The 24274-nt window shown below is 45.8% G+C and overlaps 1 protein-coding gene across 3 annotated transcripts; it reads right to left on the bottom strand.

The window, feature by feature from the left end:
- Positions 1-1497: 1497 nt before the first annotated feature.
- Positions 1498-23971, bottom strand: G3BP2 (G3BP stress granule assembly factor 2). Of its 3 annotated transcripts, XM_059843511.1 has the most exons (12): positions 23817-23971; positions 16321-16439; positions 14079-14160; positions 12870-13043; positions 11838-11928; positions 10812-10914; positions 9115-9295; positions 8059-8157; positions 4198-4300; positions 3809-3937; positions 3505-3623; positions 1498-2833 (listed from the first exon to the last, which is right to left on the bottom strand). In XM_059843511.1, exons 2-12 carry the CDS (start codon positions 16413-16415, stop codon positions 2561-2563), a joined length of 1449 nt encoding a protein of 482 aa, XP_059699494.1. In that variant the 5' UTR covers positions 16416-16439; positions 23817-23971; the 3' UTR covers positions 1498-2560. The 3 variants fall into 3 exon arrangements, with proteins under 3 accessions (XP_059699494.1, XP_059699495.1, XP_059699496.1); XM_059843512.1 differs by lacking the exon at positions 8059-8157; XM_059843513.1 differs by lacking the exon at positions 12870-13043.
- Positions 23972-24274: the final 303 nt, after the last annotated feature.

Raw genomic sequence — 24274 nt, 5'->3', positions numbered from 1 at the left:
CAACAATTAAACTAGAATCTACTAGCATATAATGCTCGACAAGTTACAGCAATGAAGATGGTAATCCACTGTCTCGAATACCTACTAAAGTCAAGATGGTCAGCCAAGTTTGTTGAAGTAGAACCGTAATGACAAAATACTCCCACCATTCACAAATCAGCGACTAACAGTAATGGTCAGTGAATCCCTTCCTTTGCTCTAAGAGGTACATTTACTATTAAGAGGGTCAAGAACACGTACGAGTCCACAGTACAGCAGGTGAGCTATCACCATGTAAACTTGTCTGGATGATGTTCCAAGGGTTCATGTCATTTAAACAAGAAGCAAGCCAAAAAGCAGAATGGCTCAGGAGCTCTTTTTACTCCTCCGTTTCTGTTGTCATTTATTTCCAGTGCCATTTGCCATACAAACGAATTAGGTGGCAGCAGAACACCACAGCACTACAGAAGGAAAAAAGAACCTCCGGGCTACACAAACCACACTGGTGGCAAACTGCTTACTGATGACAGCAATTTGTCTGAGGGCTTCGAACCTAAGGAGTGGAGTTGTGTGGCGAGCAATTCAAGTACTACAGATTTCCAGGTAACAGCTGAAATGGCAAGACCTTCAACAAAAAAACTGAAATATGAAAATGCCAATTGCTAGAAATGTGTCCCAGAAAAGAAAGTGTATGAAAATAGTGCAAGACTTACCATGGAACACAGAAGACCTCAAGTCTGGGAGAAAACAGACACAGATGCCACTTCCCCTTGCCTAGCGTATCAGAAAAGATGAGCAAAATCTTCCACATTACTCGAAACCAGCAAATGATTGCACAATCCAGAGCCAGACTGCCAGGATGCCCTCCCTGCTTCTGCTTGCAATTGCCTTTCTTCTTTAACGTGAAGTCTTCCGTGTTGAGCAGCAGCTGCTGGCGGTCCCACCTGTGCCCGGCCGCACGCACCAACACCCCCTAGGCAGTGAGCCCGGAGCCAGCGCTCGGCGCAGGGCCCGCCCGCACTGCCGCTGCAGCGGCGCTTTGTGGGCGGGCGCTCCGGGACACCGCCACAAACGCGCCTCTCCAGGGAGAGCCCGCCGCTCCGACTGCACAAGAGCGTGCCTCCTTTCCAGCCGTCGGGCCACAGCCACGTCAGTGTCAACATCGGCTGAGAGTCATGTGCAAAGTGAGTACAAGTCTTTTAAAAAGTGCATCTGGAAAATGCAAGAACTTAAGAGCTGCTGTTTAGTTCTCTGAAAATTGCAGTATCCCCGTTCGATAAGCTCACCCTCACCAAGGATGCTTAGGTCTACCCATTACGAGCTGGCCAGAAGCGCCCGCCATTCTGGACTGACTTCTGAAATTCAGGTCCAAGAGAGATGAGAATTCCACTTTCTTTAACTCTGACACTGATTAAAGAAAAGAGACAACCTGGAGACAACTTGGATGCCTTCATCCTCCCTTCCCCCCCACTGCAAAAAAACCAGGCAAACTTGTTAATTGAAGAGCAAGGTGGAAGATCATTTTAGCAACGTTTACTCATTGAAAGATACTGCAATTTTTTTTAATACAATTTTCCAATTATTCAAATGCTTTGCAGCCGCTTGGCTTTGCAGCACAGTACTTCATACACTATACTGTACAAAATCACCAGCAAGACTGGAATGATGTATTCATAGAAGGCACCATCATGCTTATTACATTACCAGAGAACTCAAATACAGTCAAGACAAGTTTCACTGTACAACGCTTCTCGAAGGGGGAAGGGGAAGGAGGAGTGTGTTGAGCAGCCATCCCTGCACTGAAGAGGGGCAGATAGAAAAATCTGACGTGAGCTATCAAACTTGTTGCATACTCAGGGCTACGACTTGGAAACTCTGGGTTCTGGTTACAGCTAACTGGATTCCTTCTGGAACAAAGGTGTAGTCTTATTAAGGTTTGTGTGTGTACAGAGGTTGGTCACAGCAAGCAGAGCAGATGCCCGCATCGTTCCCCAAGCTATTCTGTCTGAGTAAGAGGATGAAGGTTTTCCCTCCGATGCCTCCTGCAGCTGTCAGTATAAATGAGTTCAGAGGACCCATTAGTGCATTTTGATGAGTGCGTAAACACGAGTTTGTTTGGAGCCGAGTGTTCTAAGAAGGAAAAAAAAAAGGCAAGCTTCTCCAATTGCACAAATTGCACTATTTGTGTTTCCAACGGTAGTAGGCAGAAACGGTAACACACAAAATGTGCAGCAGAGGGTTTTTGACCGAAAGGACCTGAATTCTACTGGGCATGTCCTTTAGTTCAACTTCCGTTGCAGATAGTTAACCAGTCTTTTCTTTTGTTTCTTTTTCTTTTTTCTTTATTTTTTAGTCTTCAATTCTCCACGTATACATTTATAAATTAAGAGTGTGACTCCTGTTGTGAAACTGGGGAAAAAACGTCCACCTCAATTTAAACTGGAAACCAAAGGATGTTTTCACATCAAAGAAACGATCAGAAGGGCTGTGTCACATTCCAAAGCTAAAAAAAAAATTAACAAGAATGCAAACACGATGGATAATGTACCACTGCCAAGACTGTCTGCCCACAGTGGAGATTTCAGCGACGCTGTCCAGTGAAACGGCCTTCCATCTGCCCGGTTCCTCGTCCAGAGCCAAGTTTTTGTGCCATGCCACCCCGCGGAGGAGGTCCTCTTCCGTCCCGGTCCCGCATCATGCCACCGCCCACAATTCCGCGGGGCCCGCCCGGGCCTCTCTCATTGCGGCGGATATCCCTGCGCTCGTCGCCGCCGCCGCGCGTCTCCCGCTCACGAGCGGCTCTGGTTTTCTTCTCCTCCACGTTCAGGCGCACCTCCCCGCGGAACATTATGGGCTTATGGGGAAAAGCGGTCAAGGCACACGTTAGTCACCGCGGCACCAAGCCCTTCCCACGCAAGGCACACGAGCGCTCTGCACTGGCTGCGGGCCCCAGCCTTCCTTCACGTGCATGCCCAACGCAAACGTGACCCGTTAAGGGATCCCTGCAGCATGCAACCTTACATTCACTCGGGCAGGCAAGGAATTAAAGTGCTTGTCTCAAGCAGAAGCAGCGTTGTCTTTAGCCTCTTCACTGCCAGCCTTAGTCTTTTCACTTCAGGGTCCAAGTTCCTGAAGAATTGCTCTACTAGATCTCACTCCCACACCAAGAAATTAAAACTGCTGCTTTCTCCCCTGCAGCTCCTCAAAGCCAAACTGCAAGTAACCCTGCTTCCTCCTCTTGACCCCAGGGTGCAGAATTCAGAGATCCATGTGATGCTCTTTGAAAGGTTACCTGTTCCACTTTCTGCTAAAGGATGTCTAAAAATAAGTTCTGAGCTCTGTGTGGAGCACTTGTGTAGAGGCAAAACACCCAAATGGCTATGCCCAACCTGTTTTTCTTTGAGCTGTTTTTTTGAATGCCAGAGCAAATGGCAATGCAAACTAGGATAGCCCACGATACTTGTGGTTTAGGGCTTTTGGTCCCTCTCTGCAAGGGGATACTCGGTACCCAATGCCAATACTTACTTTTGCAACTAAAATTCGCTGGACCGGCTCAGAATCATCAAACACCACGAAACCAAAATTAGGCAGTTTTCCTCCCACTCCCTTCGTATTTATGCGAAGTTCTACCACATTTCCAAAGCCTGGAGAAACACAAGGGAAGAGACATTTTACAAAACCCTGCAGTGCCAGCTCTACCCTCTGCTCGTTCCAGACCTCTGTAGTGCGGCACTACGTCAAAGCTTACCCATGTGAGTCCAAATCAGTATTACCTGACTTTTTAACACAGTTTTCCATCTTAGTCCCTGCAGCTGGAATCACTACTTACTCATGAAGAACTCTTTCAGTTCACTCTCATCAATGTCATGTGGCAAGTTCCCAACAAAGAGCTGGTGGCTGTCTGGATAGCGAATTATCCGACGATTATCCGACTCGTTCTGCTCCATGTCTCCCCTTCCTACCGCCAACACAAAGAGGAAGGTAGAACCACTGAGGTTAAAAGATGTGTGTGAAGCTGCATGAACACATCTAGGGGCAGCAACAAGCATGTTCCCTCCAGCCAGCCTGCACTCCAAATCATACTCCCTCATTTCTGGTCGAAGGCAGCAGGCACAGGCAGCTGATGATCAGCCAAGCACGACACAGGTCCAGACAAGGCCTCAGCAGACACCTCTCATTAACCCTTCCCAAGCAGTCACACAAGCTCATCCACGTTACCTGGCCGAGGTCCTCGTGGTGGAAAACCCGGTCTTTCCCTGGGACGCTGCTCACGAACGCGAGGAGGCTGAGACTGAGCTTCAGGTTTAGTTTCCACTCTTGGCTAGAAGAGGAGAATGTGCATTATTTAACACTGGCCTGGTAAAAAAAACCAAAAACAAACAGAAACCCCCCAAACTCACCAAAACAAAAACCCCCTCAACACAAGACACGGGTAAGTGGCATGCACAAAACAAATTCTGGAAGATAGACATCAGTGTCAATGTGTTTGGGAGTGGTTTTTTCACCTGTCTAAATTCCTCTGTACCAATCCAGGACTGCAGTGTTCATTTATCACTGTTAAAACTTGCAAAGCAAATGTCTCTCAATCAGAGCATCTCCCCAAAACACAGCTAAGGTGAATTTTCCATGTTTGACCAGGCATTGAGACCCCAACGCTCCGTTATTCACAAATCCCTCAGCCTGACTTAAATCATAAAGGGCATAAAGCTTCCTCAAGTGAAGCTCAAACTTCATGGATTAGGAGGCAGTCCAAGATGAACACAAAGAGATAGACAAATCAAAGTTCTGTCCAAGTCCCCAAGGAATTATTTTCCTCCAGTGCAGAACAACTGCACGAAAACTAACAAGAAGAAAGAGGAGAACAAAAGCCCCCAGAAGTGTAGTAAGTATTTCCTGAAATGAGTTTCTACAGACTACCTCCTAGGATATGCTTCAGCTTTCCTGATGTCAGCACCATGATGCTTAAAGTACACCCTTCATAACCAGGTACTAGAACACCCATTCAAATTTTTTGCAAGCTAAAAATTTGCTTTATGAGAAACACACAGAACAATAAAAATGTTTCTATGCAGACTGCTGGTCACTGAAGCAATTCCCAACATTTTTTATATTCCATTTTCTGTACAACAGTTAAGCAGCTGCTGGTTTGCTGGGTTCTTATCTTAGAAAAACAAAATTATCCTTAGGAGCACAAAAATACACAAGTAGCCTGCACGTAAGATTAAACACAAGGTGAACAGCTATAGGCCCAGACAGCTGGGGAGAAGTAGTTTATATTAAGCATCTCCCTTATTTTCCTTTAAAGACTCAGGACAACTGGTGGTTCCAGACAGACCACTTCCCAGGGAAAAAAACCTGCATTTTACATGCAACACGCAAGTGTTACACACCCAACAAGTGTCTTAGCCCTTCTGTCACTTGTGCTCCATGCAGCTAGGCATTAGTTTTTAAGATCAGTCTTCCTGTTAAATCTTGTTCCCTTCTATTTTGTGAGTCACTGGAGCTCCTCTGCCATCTTTCACTCGCACATCTTGAGCACATAACAAATTACACCTCAAGAGCAAAACTTGATACCTTCAGACCCCCATTTCTTAGATACTCGTGGCTATCAGGCTTAAGCCCCCTCCTTCCATCAGGCCCAGCCAAGACCTGCTAAGTCACTGATGTCCTGCTGTTAAATCCCAAGTGTAACAGCAGCCTCGTGCCCGCTTGCTTTGTGTGTCACTGATCTTCTCACCCAGCACACAAAGAGCTGATCTCTCTGGCTGTTTTCTAAGGAGTCCCATCCTTTCCATAGAAAAAGGCTGCCTCAGTGCCTCAAGAGGAAAGCCCCTGTACAGAACTCTGCTCCCCAAAACACTGCCACAACTGGCAGCACCACAAGACTCCAGATCAGAGCTGCCATTTGCAGCCCAAGCAGCAGCTCATTGCAAATCACATCATCCAGCATGTCCCAGCAAGCACAGAGTGGATGGAAGGACACTGAGTAAGGAATTCAAGAAACCCAAATTACCACAGGAGCCAAGAATGCCTCCGCCTGGCACACCTTCAACAGCCATTAAGGAAAAGGTGGCACTGTCTCTTCTCTTCAGGAGTTCACGTGGGGAGGGAAAGGGACTCAGCCCAAAAGACAAGAATCAGGCCCTGCCTACCCCTGCCCCTCTGCAGCCCTATGACAAACAATGCAGTACTAAAAAAGGGAAATAATAGTAACTAAAAATGCTATAAGGAAAAGTCCTAGTTTATCAATGTAGGCAGGCTGATTTCTAATCATCTACAATTAGAAAAAGAGCAAGAAGTGCTGACCTGTTTCATTCCACAGCTGTAAGGAAACAGCCCTGAACCAGTTTGTATCCAGAAGAGCACGTGTGCAGTCCTTTGAGGAGTTAACACTACAGGGGCTGCATTTCTAACTTGGGGGGGGTGGAATTGGAGTGATGCAGTGAAAAGAGTGGGCAGGGCAGTTATTTTTCTATAACATCACTGACACCAGCTAGAACAGCACTCAAAGAGCCACCCACCTGGGCATCTTCTGTCCTTGTTTACATGGACGGTGTCTGGCACTAATGGATCCATGGACACAGGAAAAAGCTGCTACTGATTTGCAGCTCCTTGTTCAGGTGCCTTTTCTACCCGACTTCTACACACTCTGTCTAAAATACTTGCAAGAAAAGGAGCTCAGAACTGACTAATTCCAGCTACAGAAGAGCTGAGGGTTGAAATTCCTGTCATGTCAGTATTGTTCAGAAACTTCCACACACCATTACTTAAAACACAAAGTCAAAGCAAAAGAAATCAAAGGGCACAAAGCACAACAAGCAACGGAGGCAACACAGAGGAGTTTAAGGGGACACTATAAGCTATCTCCTGCTCTCTTGGACAGATCATTTGAAATTATTTTTGCAGCCACATTACAAACATCCACTTTTTTTGTGGCAAATAAATTAAAACCAATTTTGGCTTTGCATAAGGAAAATCTATCCTGCACTAGAAAACCCAGTTGTCACAGGTTAAATACCACCTAGGTGTTCAAAGCCCTGTTTAAGCTGATGAAGACAGACAGACTTCCCAACTCATTACATAGCCTTTATCTGATGTCCATGATAGCCCCAGCAGACCAGAAGCAACAGCAGGTAGGGTGTTGGGGTTTGCTTGATTAGTTTTCTTTCATTTTTCTCTTTTTCTTCCCTGTTTCCTTTTTAGCATGCATTTGGCTGACGGCTAGTCCTAGACAGAGATCTCTCTGTGACCACAAAATTGAGAAGAAACCAGTGCAAGAACAACTGCAGCAATGCAGCTATTCTACTGAAAATTGCAGCCTCACACAAAGGCTGGACAGGAGCAAGGCAAGATAGAGCACTCCAGCACACCCTGTCAATGCACAGGGTAAAGGACACATTTTCTGGTTTGAGCACTTTCATACAGATGGAGGAAGCTGAATTGAGTCTCAGAAGGTCTCACACCACCTTGGCATGAGCAGGACATGAGCTGTCACCAGGTCAAACTTGCTCTCCTCTTTTCCCTCCTCACCCAGTCACCCTAGGAATGGGAAGATAGCATTGTCCAGGCAAGGAAATGTGAATCCTTCCATTCCCCACACAGTCATAAGTTGGTACAGGGTTCTGTGGTAAGCTGATTATCCATGGATAATGAAATCCAGCATAGTCCTGTGGATGTTAGCCTTACAAGGCAATCTTGCACCTCAGAAATGGTGCACTCTCTTTTTACTGCTGGGCCACTTCCACCAATGCCCTTTTCAAACACACTTCAGAAAAGTAATATTTTGTGGGGAATTGGTGTTTCCCCTGTAAACCAAACCATATGTCATTAAGTTAGCTAAAAAAACCACCCATGAGTGATTTCCTGTTTCCACAAGACCAGATTTTAACATTACCATCACCCAAAGTTTCACCAGTTACACATTCGTGCCTTTACTTGCAACAAGGAGGTGAGTGCATTAACATTTAAGACACAATTAATTTGTGCAATTTAAGTCACACAAGTCGATCTGTTAATTTAAAAAACTGAAGCAGTTTGCAGAAGTAATGAGACAATCCAAGGTGTTCACAGATGGGTTACCTGTGAGACTGGTGCTTTAACATGGGGTGGAATTCCAGAGGAAGAAACAGTACCACTAGGAGGCAGGTTTTTACTGGTCACTGAAGCCCAAGAGAAAGCCTGCAGGAAATGCAACAAACCTAGGCTACTAATCACGGCAAACCACTGACATTCCTACAGGGAAACTCGTCTGCTAAAAATATTTGGTTCGTATCTGACTATTAAATAATGGTTGTGCAAGCATTACAATGGAGGTACAGAAGGGTCTGCAGTTCCAGCTGTCTGTGGATTCCAACGGCATGGAACAAGCGTGTACCGTGCCCACTACCGCTACTCGAGTGAGCCCAGTGCCCTCAGCATTCCCACATAACTGCTTTCCATGATGTAACCAAAGCTAGGACTGAAAACTCTGCAGTGCTCAGTGTCTTTTGCAGGAAGAAAGGAAGCGGATTCCTGAAGTTACAATCAAAAATGGAGAAGAGAAAAAAGACTGGGGAAAAAATACGGGAGACACACTGGAGCTAGAAAATGACCTTGCTCCAGCTCTCCCTGGCTGCTCCCAGCACTTTGCAAGCCCGCAGGTGTCACCACACCAGAGGAAGCACTGTGCACACTCTGGTTTCTAAGATTAGGCATCCTGCCTCCAGGAGACACTCAGTGCCCCCACACTGGTTTTGAACCTAGGCTGCAGCAATTCTACAAGCATCAGTGTGTTCCATTTCTTTGCAAGGAAAGAGCAGCGGTTCCCATTGTATGAGATTTTTGGCAGTGGTAGCCACAGGTGTTTTCTTAACATGTTAACTGCACAATTAAAAATGTCTACGCATGCATATACCCACACGCACACTTTACAAGAAGAGCTTATAATCTACCCTAGGTGATGAGCAGCACTTAAAAATACATTCTTTTCTATTTTAGCGAAACTTCGCATTTTTACAAGTTCAAAGGTCAAGCCTAGTTGTTCATACAGCATGACTCTAAAGAGAGGTTCCAGTTTAGCCACCCAAAAAGGCGAAGTTTAAAGGCCAATCCAGTTTCCATCTGCACTTAGCAGCACAGATGTGACTTGTAACTAACCTTTGGTGGTTCTTGCGGTAGCGAAACAGGTTCTACAGGAGGTGGAGATGGAGATTTCTCTTCTAGCTCCTCAAGGGTCTTTTCTTCCACTTCAGCTTTCAGCTCCTCAGCTTTTGTTTCAGATTCCAATTCTGGCTCAGGTTCATGAGAAGATTCTTCCAGTGCCTCCTCTATCCCATTGCTACAATAGTCAAATGCATTTGATGAGCTAATCAATTGCTTTGCATTTTATCACATGTTGTAAGCTGTGCTATGGCAACAGCCCTGCTATGGAAAAGATCCCTGTGTCTCCACTTGCTACAATGGGGTCTGTACGTATACAGCACAGTGAGAAGTGAAGCTGTACTCCCCTGCTGGGTACAAAACCAGATTTTACTTCTGCTGAAGCAAAGACATCTCCACAGTTCTCTGCAGAGAATCACACAGCCTGTTAACCCTGAAGAAGAGGTGCTCAACTCAGGAACTGCTGCTTCAAAAAGAACACGAACACAGAGAGGACCAACAGACAATTAAACCACACAAATAACCAAAGCCAATTCTGGAATGAAACCTACTGTTCCTTTACCAAAATGCTACACAGCTTCCTCACCAAAGCAGCTGTGAGTCCCATTTACAGCAAATCACATGCAACTTCTTCTCTGCTCTGTGTGGTTGAAAGGTAGGGGATCTGAACATCTCCTCTCTCCAGCCACCCCAGAATCCTACCTTAGCTCCAGCCACCTCTGTCTATACAGCTCCTGCTGCAGGCCACCACACGCCCAAGAGACTCTATGATGAACAATGCCTTTACAGCCTCTTTCCAAATGACACAGTAACCTCAAAAACATGACCTGACTTCGTGCTCTCAGGCATCCAAAACTTCCTGCATTATCTCGAGCAAGCCCCTGCCAGAATTCCACCACTTTTCCATCAGATTTCTCACGAGAAGCATTAAGTGACTTGTGTTTAGCATTACCACAGAGGCACTCAGCAGGTATTGTCTAGTGATGTCCTACATGTTTTTTTAACAGGGGAACCAGAAAGTTGGTTATGGCTCTCATTACATCATTCCTATGTTTCAAAAAAAAGCACAGGGTTTGGTGTTGTTTCTTTCTTTGTATTTGTGGAGGGTTATTTGGTTGTTTTTTGTATTTTTCTTACAAAATCATAAATATATTTTTTTTCTTTAATCTTGCTTAGATTTGCAGATACTCAGGACAGAGTCTGAGCATACATCTTTCTCTCAGTTCCAAGTGAACCCAAACCTGAGTAACATATCAAGATGTTCCTGCTCAGTGCAGGGGGCTGGACTAGATGACCTTTAAAAGGTCCCTTCCAACTCAAACTGGTCTGTGATCAACCATCCTTTTGTTAATATACCTGTGACTAAGTTACATGGTACCAAACGTACTGCTCCAAGTCTGGATGGCAACGATTCCATTAAGTATGCACGCACACGGGGGTCGCTCCCTTCTCATCTCACTTCTGAGACCAGAAGTGAAAATAACTAGCCAACATTAAAAAATACCCCATTTCTTCTGGTCAATAAAAAAGAAATGTCTCAAAATAATCTAATGTTAACTTAACACAGATCCCTATCAAGCTAAGTGTATTTTCCTGAACTACCTGTTAGATCACACACAGAACCTAAAGCCAAAGCAATTCTGTCTGTGGTTTTTGTTAAGAAAGCAACTTATATAATAAAAAGGACTTCTTACGTTACAGGGTGGTTTTCATAATAAGTACTGCTTGCATTCTCTTGCACAGGTTCAGGTGAAGGTTGTCTTTCCTCCTGCTCTTCTTCCACCTCTTCCTCAGATTCTGACACAAAAAAAACCCTTTGTCATCTTTTATGAATCTCCACAAGCGTACACAAGCCACAGTTAAAATAAAAGCAAATTACCTTAGTAGCAATCAAAATAAAGCTTCACCAACAAAACATGGTAAAATGAGCTGCAAAAGATGGAAGAGGCTGCCTCTCAGTCAAGAGGCTGGGCTGTTTATGATTTTCACAAAAGAGGAAGCCAGAGACATATTACTGCTAGGAAGTTCTGGGAGGATGTTTTGAGGCTCTTTTAAAGCAGCAGGTGCTTTTCATGTGGTGGCAGTGAAAGAGAAAGATTGCACTATTACCTCATAAATCTCAGTGCCTCAGACTAAGAGGATGAACCTCAAATACAGGGATGATTGCCTAAAATGCTCTGTTCCACCAAACTGAGACGAACAAATTCCAGAAACCACCTAGTGAATACATGTACATATGTTCTGGCTACACTGTGATTTGCTCTGCCTCACTGAACAGGGGCAGAAAAAGCCCAACTCAGGTCCATTTCAGCCCTCGAGTAGCAATGAATTTCTGAGTGGCATGATGATGTGAAAGTGAGCTATGTGTCATATCTCAAAACCAGTAAAGACTTTTCTTCAAATTGCATACAAATTTGACTGATCACAGAACACAAGTGTGCCTGCTGCAGCTATGGCAGCAGAAGTCCTGTTGCTCACTTCTTCCATTCTCTGTCAAGCCTCACCCTCTGTGAGCCAGTTCAGCCCTTCAGGGAACACAGCACTGCTACAGGACCTTCATTTTCCAGAACATTTTGGACCAGCAAAGCTTCAGTTACAACACCTCTGTGCCCCACAGAAGGCAACACAGTTTGCATTCCAACATCTCCACAAACACTTCTGGCAGCTCTGCACACAGCAGAGAGGAACAGGAATGACCCTACGCAGGCAGTCCTTCTCACCTTCATCGAGCTCTCCTTCTGAATCCCCAAATACTTCATCTTCGTACCTGAAGATATCATTATGGACATAGAACTTGTTTGGAACAGATCCCTGTAAAGGAGGAACATGCAGTGTTTAGCATATATAAAGCATCAGCAGACAACCCAAGGATGGACTACAGACCTAGGTTTCGGGGTACACACTGACATTTTACAATAGGACTACGTCACTGAAGCTACTTTCTGAGTTAATTTCTTTTTCTCTAAGCAAACAATTGACCAATAGCTTCTGCCCAACTGCAAAAGGAAGTTTCAAGCAGAATAAAATCTGCTAATTTTGCTAAGTCACAGCAATCATAGTTTTAACTAAGCGTCCAGCCCCTGAATTTCATTGAGGAATTTCAATTTTCTCTGCTACAAAAACTTTACAATGAAAACCCTGAACTTCCACGGGGTGGCCGTATGCTTACAGCACTGTGCAGGGAAACAATGAAGAAATTCTACACGAACTGAAAACATTAATCTCCAACCACACATGAGTTTGTGATGCAGCGGGGAAAAGAAGCAGAAAGAACACAAGACACCTTCTACCTGTACACAGCTTTGCTCTCACCAAGAGCTACATTTGAGCAGTAACTTGTGCATCCCATATTCCCCTTTGCCATTAGACTTGAAACTACACATCTACAGCAGAGATTTCATCTACAGAGCTGAACCTTGCTTTTCAAAAAAATTATTTGTGCCAAAGGCAGCTCCCAAATGCAAGCTTCAATTTTCTTTGTATTACTGCTCTGACACTTCAAGTCCAAGGAAATAAAACAGCTCAGGATGGGTCCAACACAATAGTTTCTCTGCACTCACACACTGAGACACATTTAATGGTACCCTCCAGACCAAGTTTTAAAGCCAGATCCTATTTTTTTTTAGATCCAGATCCTATTTATTTTTAAAGCCTATCCTATTTTTTGTCCCAGTATGACAAATTGCAGCCAGAGGTGAGGTCAGTTTTTTCCATGGTTATTTGAAGTGTGACACAGTCTCACATACACTTACTTCTGGAGCAAGCACAAAAGTCTGCATGAACTTCCTCATAGGCTGCCCGTTGTTGGACAGCTCTCCCATGACCTGCACGACCACCCCATCGCTCAGAGTGGCGTGGGCATCCACGTGGCGGATCTTGGTGTGGCACTCACTGAACTGCAGAGACATCACCTTCTTGTGGATCTCCTGCAGACAGACAGGTACTTTTCAGCTGCAGTGAATTCTGCACAGAGCTTTACACCTCTCACCTACCTGAGACTCCACTAACCAAGCCCAAAAGGCCACTCCCCTGAGGCTCAAAGGACAAATACAGGAACCAAGTGTCTTTCACTGAGGACAGTCTTCCTCAGCTCACTTAACTTCTAATCTGACCTTTTTCACTAGGATTCAAGTATTTCTCACAGTAGTCAAACAGCTTACAACTGCTACCCAAGTTTTCCAGCTGCTTTAAAATCTATGACCTATTTTAAGGCTTTAATTTTTTTAAGAGCTTGTGAAAGGGACAGGATTTAGCTTGTGTTATAAAAATAAAGAAAATCTCCAAAAATACCCAAAAAAACCAAAAAACACCAGCCCCAAAAGAAAAAAAAAAACCAAAAAACCCAAACCAACCCTTTACAGACTGTCGAAGTACCAAACATCACAGGAGTGAGGAATATCTGCACTGCCAAGATTTGTGTGCTACCAGTGAAGGGAGAAGAAACCAAGCCTGCCCTGGACAAAAAGCCACACTGCTCAAAGATGTGGCTGCCACATGAAGGGATGTCCTGGTGACAGACAATTCTGATAATGCAGTACAACCAAAGCAATCCTCAATTCATTCATTTCTTCAGATAGTTGTGTTCCACTTCAACAAAACTCTGCTCACACAAGAATTTCATCAAACTCACAAGGATCAATCCTTTCCTGAGGAACTACTTCTAACTGAAGCAAGACACATTTGTAGCCCAAATCTATCAGGACCTCTCCATTTTGTTTCCCATCCTAAAGGGATTTTCTGCAGGCCAGATGCAAAGCTGAAGAATGAAACACAACTGCCAATGAAAGCAGAAATAAGCAAACAAAACCCCTCAAGCTAACAAATTCCTATCTGTCTCTGAACAGGAAGTAGTATCACAATCCATTACTTCCCAGGTAAGAAAGTCAAAGTCACTGGTAAAGAAAAAACCTTGTTCTATGCTGAACATTAACAAGGATTACAGGACAGATTTTAATACTCACAGCTTGACCATACACTGCTTCTTGTGGTTTCCCACTGGCATCCAGTCCTCCATGAACATAAGAAGAATTCCTGCCATAAAACCTGCAAGCAAAGAGATGTAAAAGTCACAGAAGTGAAAAATTAGAATCAAATCCAAAAAGAATTTTAGCCAAAAGTTGTAGAGCTTAGTGCTTCACAAATTTTACAGATTCCAGAGGCTCCCAGAATACCAGAGCAAACAAACTTAATATTCAGCAGTGCAGTTTGCCCGAGGTGTTGCAGCAAACTCCTAAACCAACCTCAACCTTTGGCTCACTTCCTTTAAGGAAGGTGGCCACTTTGGCTGGAAGGTTCCTCACCCTCAGAATCCCCTGCCTCTGACAGAGGCATCAGCCCAGCGAGGTACAACCCTCCTGCCACCCCTCTGAACGTTGTTCTCCTCACAGCCTTGGCCAGCACTGAGCGTGTGGTTCTGATATTGAACTACGCACATTCGCTTCCAGTGTTCTTCTTACATTGCAGAAATCCTTCAGCACTTTGATTCCATTTCCCCATTTTGAGCCCAGAATAGTCTGATTTGATTTGGATTGCTACTGTCAGCTTATAAAGCATGGGACAAATGTTTTATATTTTTATTTATACATTTATATTAATAGAAAGAAACACAGTATCGCCCTATGATTTTATTTAGGAGCATGCTTTGCCTTGGGGATGACAGCCATGAGGTACAGATGCTAATATGTACCTTTATTATCCACCCTTGTCTGGTATATATGAAATTAGGTTGTCATGAAGGACTCCTATGAACTCAGTGTCACACAAGAGTGGCAAGAATACTGAATATTCCTCCTTAATTGAACAAGCCAGTGCAGAGGGTCAGCATACAGAATTAAGCACTAGAACTTCCACATTTGCCATTTCTTGGTTTATTCTACTGAACTTAGAAATTCTTTTTAGTTCTACTTTTTTGGAAATACAAGCCCAAGACTTTTACTCCCTTGACTATGTCCAGAAAAAAGTCTGGGAGATATTAATTGTTTTCTTAGGTACCAACCACATAATCACAATTTTGAGCGAGGTAAAGCACTTCCTAACAGCAAGGAAATACAGAAACTTAGCTGAAAGCAGAGCACAAGCAGATAGGAAAACATCTTCCCTCTAAAACATTTCCCTCTAAATTCCAAAGCAATCTCTCTGAAAGTCAGCAGTTCTTACCAAGGGCCTTCACAGGGGACCACGAGTTTTAACTTGCTTTTAAGGAACTGCTCACAGTCTCTGGGTGCTAGAGCCCCCAGTTAAATGCAGTTAAAGACTTTTGGTTAAGGGGCCAGCAAAGCCTTACAAATTCAACTGAAATGCAACAGGCCTTCAACCATATTGAGTAACACCCATTTAAGGGCAAACTGATCTCTGCTGCTCCTAAGGCCCGGGCAAGCTTTAGCTAATGACCAGCGACAGAATCCTCTGTGCTCTTCTCGAGCTTTTAGTAGGATGAAACAATAACTCTTGTTGTCCTAACTCCCTCACTGCTGCAAAGAGCACAGCAAGCACCAGGAAACAAGGGAAACCCAATCTTTCTGTGGCAGAGAGCAAGCTGCTGTTGAGACTAACAGCAAGATAAAGAGGAGGCGTAAGATGCCCTCCCAGGACAATATCACTCAGAAGAAAGGTGCAGCCAAAGAACACAAAGGCAAATGTGCTCCATATCTGAGCCTGACCAGAAGAAAGGGGCAGCGGTGGCAGAGACTGCAAGGGGCTAGAAAACATTTCATGCAAGCAGCTCCAGAATTGGGTAAGATTAAACCAAACCAAATCAAAACCTCTTGGACTCTTCTCAGCAGAGGTAGTTAGGAAAAATTCCACAGATGCTGTGGTAGTGACACTTGTGCCACCTCTCAAGTGGACAGAGAACGTTCCTGAGCAGAGAGTAACACCTGCATCAGGGCAGATGCTCAAGAGTGTCTATCCAGCCTCTCCAGCCTCAGCAGGTATTTCTGCAATCTGTCCACGTTACCATTTTATCACCTTAGAAGCAGCACACTTTTCCACAAAAGAAATATCTTGATAACATGCCATACATCCACAGGATCTGACTTGGTTCTAGGGCCTAGCGAGCTAGCAGTAAGATGAAACAGTTTTTCCAACAGCCCAGAAGTTAGCCAGGTCCATTTTCTGCCACACTCAGAAACAAGTGTCTGATTCACAACACACAGGACACGCTTTTGTTCCCAAACATTATCACTTGGTGAGTGCAAGTGTTACCTGTGCAAGAAGTCAGGAGCTTTGTTCAGCAGGGTGTAGTACTGTCTCACAAACTCCCGCCCTACGAGCAGGGGACTTGGCTTCTCCATCACCATTTCTTTGGTACTCAGGGTCAAACGCTGTAAGGGAAAATATTCATGTTACTTGGAAGGCACCCCTATGAATCACAACTTCCCCATAAAAGGATAAACACTGTGATATTAGGATTGAAACAATTATGCATACAGGGCCTTAATTCACTAGAAAATACTCAACCAATTCAGGACACCCTCTTTTGGGTAAATAAGAGAATTTCAGTCTATTCATGTATTACTATGATGAAAAGGCAACAATAGATACCAAGTCCCTTACAGAACAGGTGCTCTGAAAAACATAAAAAACCACCCTGAAATGAACAAACGAAAGCCCTGTTAAAAACCTCCAGCACCATTTCCTTATCCCTTTGGCTGATGCATATTTTAAAAGCCCAGTTCAACAGCCCTGCAAAGCAAACAGGAATACACTTGGTTAAGGCAGCTGGTACCTCTGTTTCAAAAGGTTACTGTCACATCTGTAAGATGAAGAGGGAAGTACCAATATGAAGTAACCATGTGGGCTGGAAGAGAAACCTCAGTGCCTCAGAGATGACCAAAGTCTTAGGTACTGGTTGTCCAACCTAACTGCATTTCACTTTTGTCATAGCATCACCTAAGCTGGAAAGGACTTTCAGGGGGTCACCTGCTTCCACCTGCTATGCTCCTACCTATCCATCCTCTCCTGCAGATCATCCATGTCATAAAATAATCCTCAGTACTCTAAAACACTCTTTGATGGCTTGCCAGTACCCAACATGCTGCTTTTGCCAGCTCACTTAAGACTACCACTGTCTGTGATCATGAAATTCTCTCCAGTTCTCACACAGATGCTTCATCTCCTGTCTCTCTCCAAAAATTAATGTGTATGCAAGGAAACAGGCAAAGAAGACCGAGTCAAAAATCCAAGTTTCCAACTTGGGAGATAATCCTAGAGTAAGGTATTTGGATTTCTACCAAAATAACCTTGACCCATCAATCTAAGCCAAGGGCCAAACAAAAGACTGTTTGCAGACAGCACATAAAGCACATGAAGTGCAACTAGGAGATTAACCTCAGCCTAAGAAGGGCCTCTAATAAAAGCGGAACACACACAGGAGCAATGCCATGAACGTGTCAGATCCTGCATGTGACTGAGCTCTGAAGAAAAGAGCCCACATACTTGGCTCAAATAGTTTACACCTCATGGACAACCAGCATTACCTCAAGCCAGCAATCCAAGCCACAAGACAATAGCAAGAAATGCCCCCAAATGCAGTTAGTCAGGAATCACACCTGAAACAACAGTCTCAAGAACACGCAGGTAAGGCAGAAGGCAAGGCCTGAAACACAAGTCTTGAACCTGCAGGTAACAAATCAGCAAACTTATGACAGGGTTATCCAAAATCCTATCACAATATATGGGTTTTAAATAAACCCTTGGATATAACTCACCAAGACTCTGGAACACAGTACTCGTTTTGCCTCACAGGAAGCCCCAGAGGAAGTAATTATGCTAATGAGACACAAAACCAAATGTCAAAATACTACGGGACATCAAAGATTTGAGCCCTGTGCGTGGATACAAAGTCCCTTACAGAACAGGTGCTTTGAAAAACATAAAAAAACACCCTGATATGAACTAACAAAAACCCTGCATTTTTTTTTTCAAAGCAGGAGTAAAGGAAAGAAAACAAAATATGAGCAATTTGAGGATGTTCCCAACACAACTCACACTACAGCAATGGCACACACTAGGAATTCTACTTAGAAACCAGCCTTAAAAGAACAAGGACATCTCCATTCTACAGGGGAGACTATCCTTTTTCTTGTTCCCCTGCCTCACAAGCAGATGATGAACACAAAACTGGTGACAGGACCTACACCATGAGCACCTGGGAGAATACACAAAGATGGAGCCTCATCAGGATATTCTGAAGAACCTGTTAAGAAGCAGATGATGGCCACCACAGGTTCTTATGAATACAGCAAGAGGCAAAGCATACTTGTTAACAAATTTCTGGCATTCCTCAATGAAGACTGAAAATGTCTCTGGGTACAAAACACAGTAATGTGTGCCAAGTCATTACACTACAGGAGCTCTGTATCCCACTACATCCTTGCCTCACTGGAGGCTGTCCTGTTTGCTCACCGGACACCTCTTCTGCATTTCACATGACAGCACCCTGGTGCTTGACACACATGACACCATCACATCATTTTAGAGGATGTCTCAGTGCAATTCTTCACCTGTCTCAGTAGTATTTCCTTTCAGTATTCCTCAACCATCTCAATAGGGATAGCAGAGCCTTAATGAACTGCTCAGGACCCCCAGGTCATTAAAAGGCAGTGAAATAAAATCAGAGGTACTCCTTGCTAACAACATGGGTGCCACAAAACCAGGTTTTCAAAAGGCTAAAATCTCCACGCGTCCCAATTAGTAGAGCACCTCCCTAAGGTCAAGGACCCGAGCCTCAGCAGGCCCAAGGGGTTTGGAGGTAAAGACACCAGTGAAATTTAAGGCAAAAGTCAGGGCATGAGCATCAGCAATTTAAACAGGCCAGATTTACAAAGAACAGTATGTCCATGGATTAGCAGGCCCCAAGGGAAGCCCCATCGATACCAGCACTCTATAAAAGCTCTACTTCCAGCTTCCACCAGCACACACTCAGGAGTCAGTGAACAACAAACTAAGAAAGAAGGATCTGAGTGCTCTTGTTAGCTGAATGTGATGAGCCACACTCTTAGATCAGCCTGAGCAGCCACTGAGAAACGAGAGCTTATGGCTCAAGGCACTCAGGTACACACTAGCCAGAAACAAAATAGGGCTGTTAGTGTGAGATCCCAGCACTGAGGTGGCAACCACCAGAGATCAAACACACTCATCTGCTGGCTCCTTGATGGTACAGCTGTACTGTTAAAATAATCCCTGCACCACACACAATGGCCAAAACACATGAGCCACATGGACAGGGCACTCCTACCTACATCCAGCTGACAGAACTCAGGGACAAGATTTCACTTCCACCTCATGCACTACTTCTGATTCCTCTGTTACCAGGAAGGCACACTGGATTTCCAGTGCTTTCCTCAACCAAGGACAATCAGGAGCCACACAAAATATTTTGCAGTACACTCACAAGCTGAAAGGCACAATGCAACGTGGAATCTCTTTCTTCCCAAGGCTCAGAGGTGAGGAACCCGATTCCAAAACTAAAGAACACAAACACATGCCAGTGAAATACTCCTTGCAACTTCAACTGGCGTGACTCAAGTTTATAACAATAACTTCAGCCTACAGGCAGGATTTCTTTCAAGAGAACAAAAACAATGAGAGAACTGGCACACAAAGGAATTATTTGCTATGTGCAGGCAAAAATAAGCAAACAAACAAAAGCAGAAAAGATAATTTCCTCCAAAGAGCAACTGCATAGTACTGAAATTCACCTAACACCTTCCAATGGCCATGACAAATCAAGCAAGGAATCAGCCTTTGCAACAAGGTGAAACTGCTGAGGGCTACCAGGATGAGGTACAGCCCACACGGAGACAACTGAGTCGAAGTACATGAGGATCAGCTACAATCATTTCTCACGTCCACACTCCAGGAAGAGCATGCAAAATCATTCAACCTACAATCATCTTTATACACAAGACTTTATTAAGCTGCATTTTTCTCTTGTTTAACTGAATTAAAAAAAACCAACGAGAAACTAAACCCAAATCATCATCCATCAGTTTGCACAAGAAGGCAGCAGTAATTTGTCTCTGAACAAGTACTGAAGGCTGCTAGATGTGGAGTAGTGAAATGTTCCTTGGCATGCATTTTGCTCAATAACCAGCTCTGATATTATTAAAAAAAACAAAAAACCAAAACAAAAAAACCACAAAAAAACCAAAACAAAAAAAACTTTCCCCATTACTATTATTATTATTATTATTATTATTTCCCTTGCCCTGTAGAATGCAGAAATATGACTCCTCATCTGTGGCAAAGCACTGTTACTCAAGGCCATGACTGAGCTACAGAATGGTGGCCTACATGCTCAGATTTATGTATCCAAAGAATAAACTTTGGCACAAAGTCTTTGGTTGTGCCCAAAGAAGTATTTCAAAACCACTTTCATCCTGTTTCAAGACAGACCAACAGTAATGAAGTTGCCTGGATGTTTCATCAATTCTCCTTGGGAAAAAAGAAACAAAAAACAAACAAACCAGAACAAAGCTCAACTGAATTTTGACAGCAGCTGAAGGAAGCATCACCTCAACTTGAATATAACCTCCATCAAGAGAAACTTCTAAGCTTTGCAAGACAGCTGTGGGCCTCACCAGTTGTTTTAATGAAAAACTATAAGCAAATAAAATTTTATTCTACTGGCAAGCAAATTTCATCCTCTGGTCATCCAGAGAACAGTTTGTCCATAACTACGGGCACACAGACATCAAGCTATCACTTTATATAAATCTGCAACAGCGTGGCTTGTTTGTACATCCACGAGTTTGCAACTCTTGTCCAAGCCATTAATCAGATTTGAATACACCACTTAAAACAAAAATAAATCTGAGAAAAATGTTCTTGAAAATCAGGAAGATGTTCCCCACACAGCGGGCACACTAAACAAAGCCACAAAGGACTCGGCGCCACCTCGCACACCTCTGGAGCTGAAGGACAACAGAAGGGAAGGGGAGAGCAGCTTTCACAGTCTGGGACATGTTTGTCCTGAACCCAGATTATCAATTTTAATCTGTGTTTCTTACAAGTAGACAAGCAAATCTACTTCTTACAAGTAGACAAAGGAAAAATGATGCCTTGCAGGGCACGCTTGCTGCTGCAATCCATAAGCACACCTCTGAGAAGCCATCGGTGCCACACCTGGAATAAAGCTGAAATTCCAAACTGATGGCCCGGCAGGCCCAAGGCAGGGCATCCCCCACACAGCCCTGAGGAGCCTGGCGGGTACCCACGGACAGGCAAAGCAGCACAAACTGCAAGGAAAAAGTCCTGCAAGGGCAATCAGAAGTGCCAGACAACACCCCAGTACCGCCAGCACCATCCCCCTGGCGTGCTCTGCAAGGTCAGCCCTCCGAGCACCTCCATCTGCAGCAAGGAGCAGGAACCCGGTGCCATCTACCAGAATGCCTTCACTTCATGATCTCCTTTCTCTGTGTGCTACATTCTGAACTGGCTGAGCTCGAAGGCACAGCACACAGCTCGTTCAAAGCAAGCTCTCCTCAGAGGCTGCTTTAGTTTTGGATGGTGGTTGGGCTTTTTTGGGAGGAGTTTAACAGCCCCCTGTATCTAAGGCACACAGCTGCCACAGGGGACCATCCTCTGGGCAATTCAGCTGTGCAAAATTGACCTAAAAGGGCCAACACCCACCCAAAGAGCAATAACAGTGAGGTGCTCTGGGGGAGCCTTTCCAGCTCTGTGTCATCACCCAAGACCAGGTTCAGTGCCTTTCTCCTAGTGTCCCACCAGATACATCTATTAGTCTGACATATCCATCTTTTCATGGTATTTGAGTTGCAACCCATTCTTTACTTGTTAAATGCTCTCAAAAGCAGGGGCATCCAGCACCACAACTACTACAGCAGAAGACTGAAATCCAACAGTGTGCCTTAAGGTGTGTTGGTTCCTCACTGTATTTTCAGTGCTGTGAAATAATCTTAAACCTGAGAGTAGATGCTTAATTTGCATCCTCAGTTCCACAAAGGAAAACACTCATATTGACATCAGCAGTTACATGGATGATGGATATTTGGTTTTCTCCTCAGTTAAAGCTAGTTTTCAGAGAAAAGATTCTCCACTCCTAATGAAGAAATGATCAAATACAGATCATAATCTCACACAGCAACCCCACATCTGCCAAGCAGATGATTGTAAGAACATTTCCAATGGCAAACCAAGATGATGTTTCTGACATCCAAGCAAGCAGGGTTCCTAAGAAGGAGGAATCCTTAGAATGACAAGCTTTCCTAGGGGAGGCATGGCCCTGTACGCACACCACAATCGCAGCGGACACAGAATGCCTCCTGCATGAGGAGTCAAGGCTGGAAACAAAGCAACCCCGGTTTGTCAGCAACCACTTCTCAGCTCAGAATCCAAGCTGACAAACCCGATACTCACTTGCAGTGCTATGACCCATGCTACATTCAGAAACTTGGGTAGGGATTGATATAACTTCCCCTACTTCTCAACTCTTCCAAAGTACCTAGGGCATCCTTACACTGCTTTCTGCAGGAAAGCAGATCATTTGCACACTGAACTGAAGAACATACAGAGGGCTTCCGAGCAGCAAAACCAGCACAGAAGGCTACACCAGCAATATCCATATGACTGACTAAGACTTTCTGGTTGAAATTAAACAATAACATCCTATTGTCGTGTTCCCTCCTGTGATAGACCTTTTATGCAGTGGTACCTGGAACCAAGATCAAGATCCAGCTTCACCCAGCTAGCCAAGGGATTTAAAATTTGTGGAGATGCTCCTGGGCACCCACACTGCAACTGCAGTGACCTCCGAGGTGAAGGGTGGCAGAAGCCTGAGAACCCAATGAGCTCAACTCAGGTGACAAACAAGAGCAGCTCAGAAAAGATCTACTGAAGGTATCCAGCTCTGCAGAAGAAAAGGAGCTCACAACAACTTCTGCAATATCACTCCGTGTGCAAACAGAGCAGCCTAGGTTACGACTGAGGAAAGGGGAAGCGCAGAAAGGTGAGATCTGTAGAGCTGGAGCAGCCCTCACAGCCAGCTTGCCACGGCTGTACTAACTTGCAGGAGAGCAGAGGGGCTCGCTGCATCGATGGGGAGCTAAGGGAGCTTCAGTAGCACGACCGAGGCCGGCGCAGCAGCACCCTGCCCATGCCAAATCCCGCGTACCTCTGGAGGCCCCTGCACAGGGATCGATCCATGGAGTGAGACAGGAAGCGGCGACCGCAGGGCCCAACATCACAGCCAGCATCGAGTAACGCGGGGCTTGGGGGCGCTTTTCCCCAGCCTCCCCGCGCCGCCCGGGGCGAGGCGGAAGAGCCGCCAAGGTGACGGCGAACAAAAGCCGCCGCCCCCCCCGCCGTTCCGAGCCGAGAACCAGCGGCCGGGGCGAGCAGCGAAGGGCACAGCCGGGCCCCAGGGCGCTGCCCCGCTCAGCGCCTCAGCGCCGTTCCCGCCGCTGCCCTCAGCCCCTCACGCGCCGCTCCCCCAGCCCCGCGCGCGCCGTTCCCGCCGCTGCCCTCAGCCCCTCACGCGCCGCTCCCCTCAGCCCCTCACGCGCCGCTCCCTCAGCCCCTCACGCGCCGCTCCCTCAGCCCCTCACGCGCCGCTCCCTCAGCCCCGCGCGCGCCGCTCCCGCCGCTGCCCTCAGGGCCGTCGAACGGCCGCTCCCCCCCGCACACAAACACAGCCCGCGCCGGGGCCTACCCTGCCCCCCGCCCCCCACGCCGCTCACCTAAGGGACAAAAGTCTCAGTGCGCGGGGCCGGAGCGCGTTTTCGCCCACGCCGCCGGGAGCTGCGCGGAGCCGGGCGCGGCGAGCGTGTCCCTCGGGCGGCGCGTCCCGCGGCGCGGGCAGCACAGGGCGAGCGGGGGCGCGGCGGCGGCGGCGGCGGTGTCACAGCCGGGCGGGCGGGCGGGCGGGCGGGGGAGGGCGGGCGACCGCGGCTCCCGTGCGTGCCTGCGTGCGTGCGCGCGCGCGCCTGCGCAGAGCCGAGGGGCGGGCGGGGCATCCAGGGGAAGGGCGGGGCGTCCTCCGGCGCTCTCCGCCAATCACTAGCGGGCTGGCGCGATGACGTCAGGGGCGAGCGCGTATTTACCACGGGCCGAGATGGCGAAGGGGGTGGGAATTGTTCGAGCGGCGGTGGCTGGGTAGTGGGCTGGGCTTGTTCCGCTCTTTCCTCTTGCCTGTCCT

The sequence above is a fragment of the Haemorhous mexicanus genome, chromosome 4, assembly GCF_027477595.1.
Source record: "Haemorhous mexicanus isolate bHaeMex1 chromosome 4, bHaeMex1.pri, whole genome shotgun sequence".
Classification (NCBI taxonomy): Eukaryota; Metazoa; Chordata; class Aves; order Passeriformes; family Fringillidae; genus Haemorhous; species Haemorhous mexicanus.
This window is presented reverse-complemented; position numbering and strand designations above follow the sequence as displayed.

What these genes read in the sequence shown, in the direction of transcription:
- G3BP2 (XM_059843511.1), bottom strand. Translation starts at nt 16,415, where the DNA reads ATGGTGATGGAGAAGCCAAGTCCCCTGCTCGTAGGGCGGGAGTTTGTG. An exon ending in TATGAAAACCACCCTGTAAC is followed by an intron (nt 9,296 to 10,811) that starts GTAAGAAGTCCT and finishes TGACTATTGTAG; the next exon opens with CAATGGGATAGAGGAGGCAC. An exon ending in ACTGAAAGAGTTCTTCATGA is followed by an intron (nt 3,624 to 3,808) that starts GTAAGTAGTGAT and finishes GTGTTTCTCCAG; the next exon opens with GCTTTGGAAATGTGGTAGAA.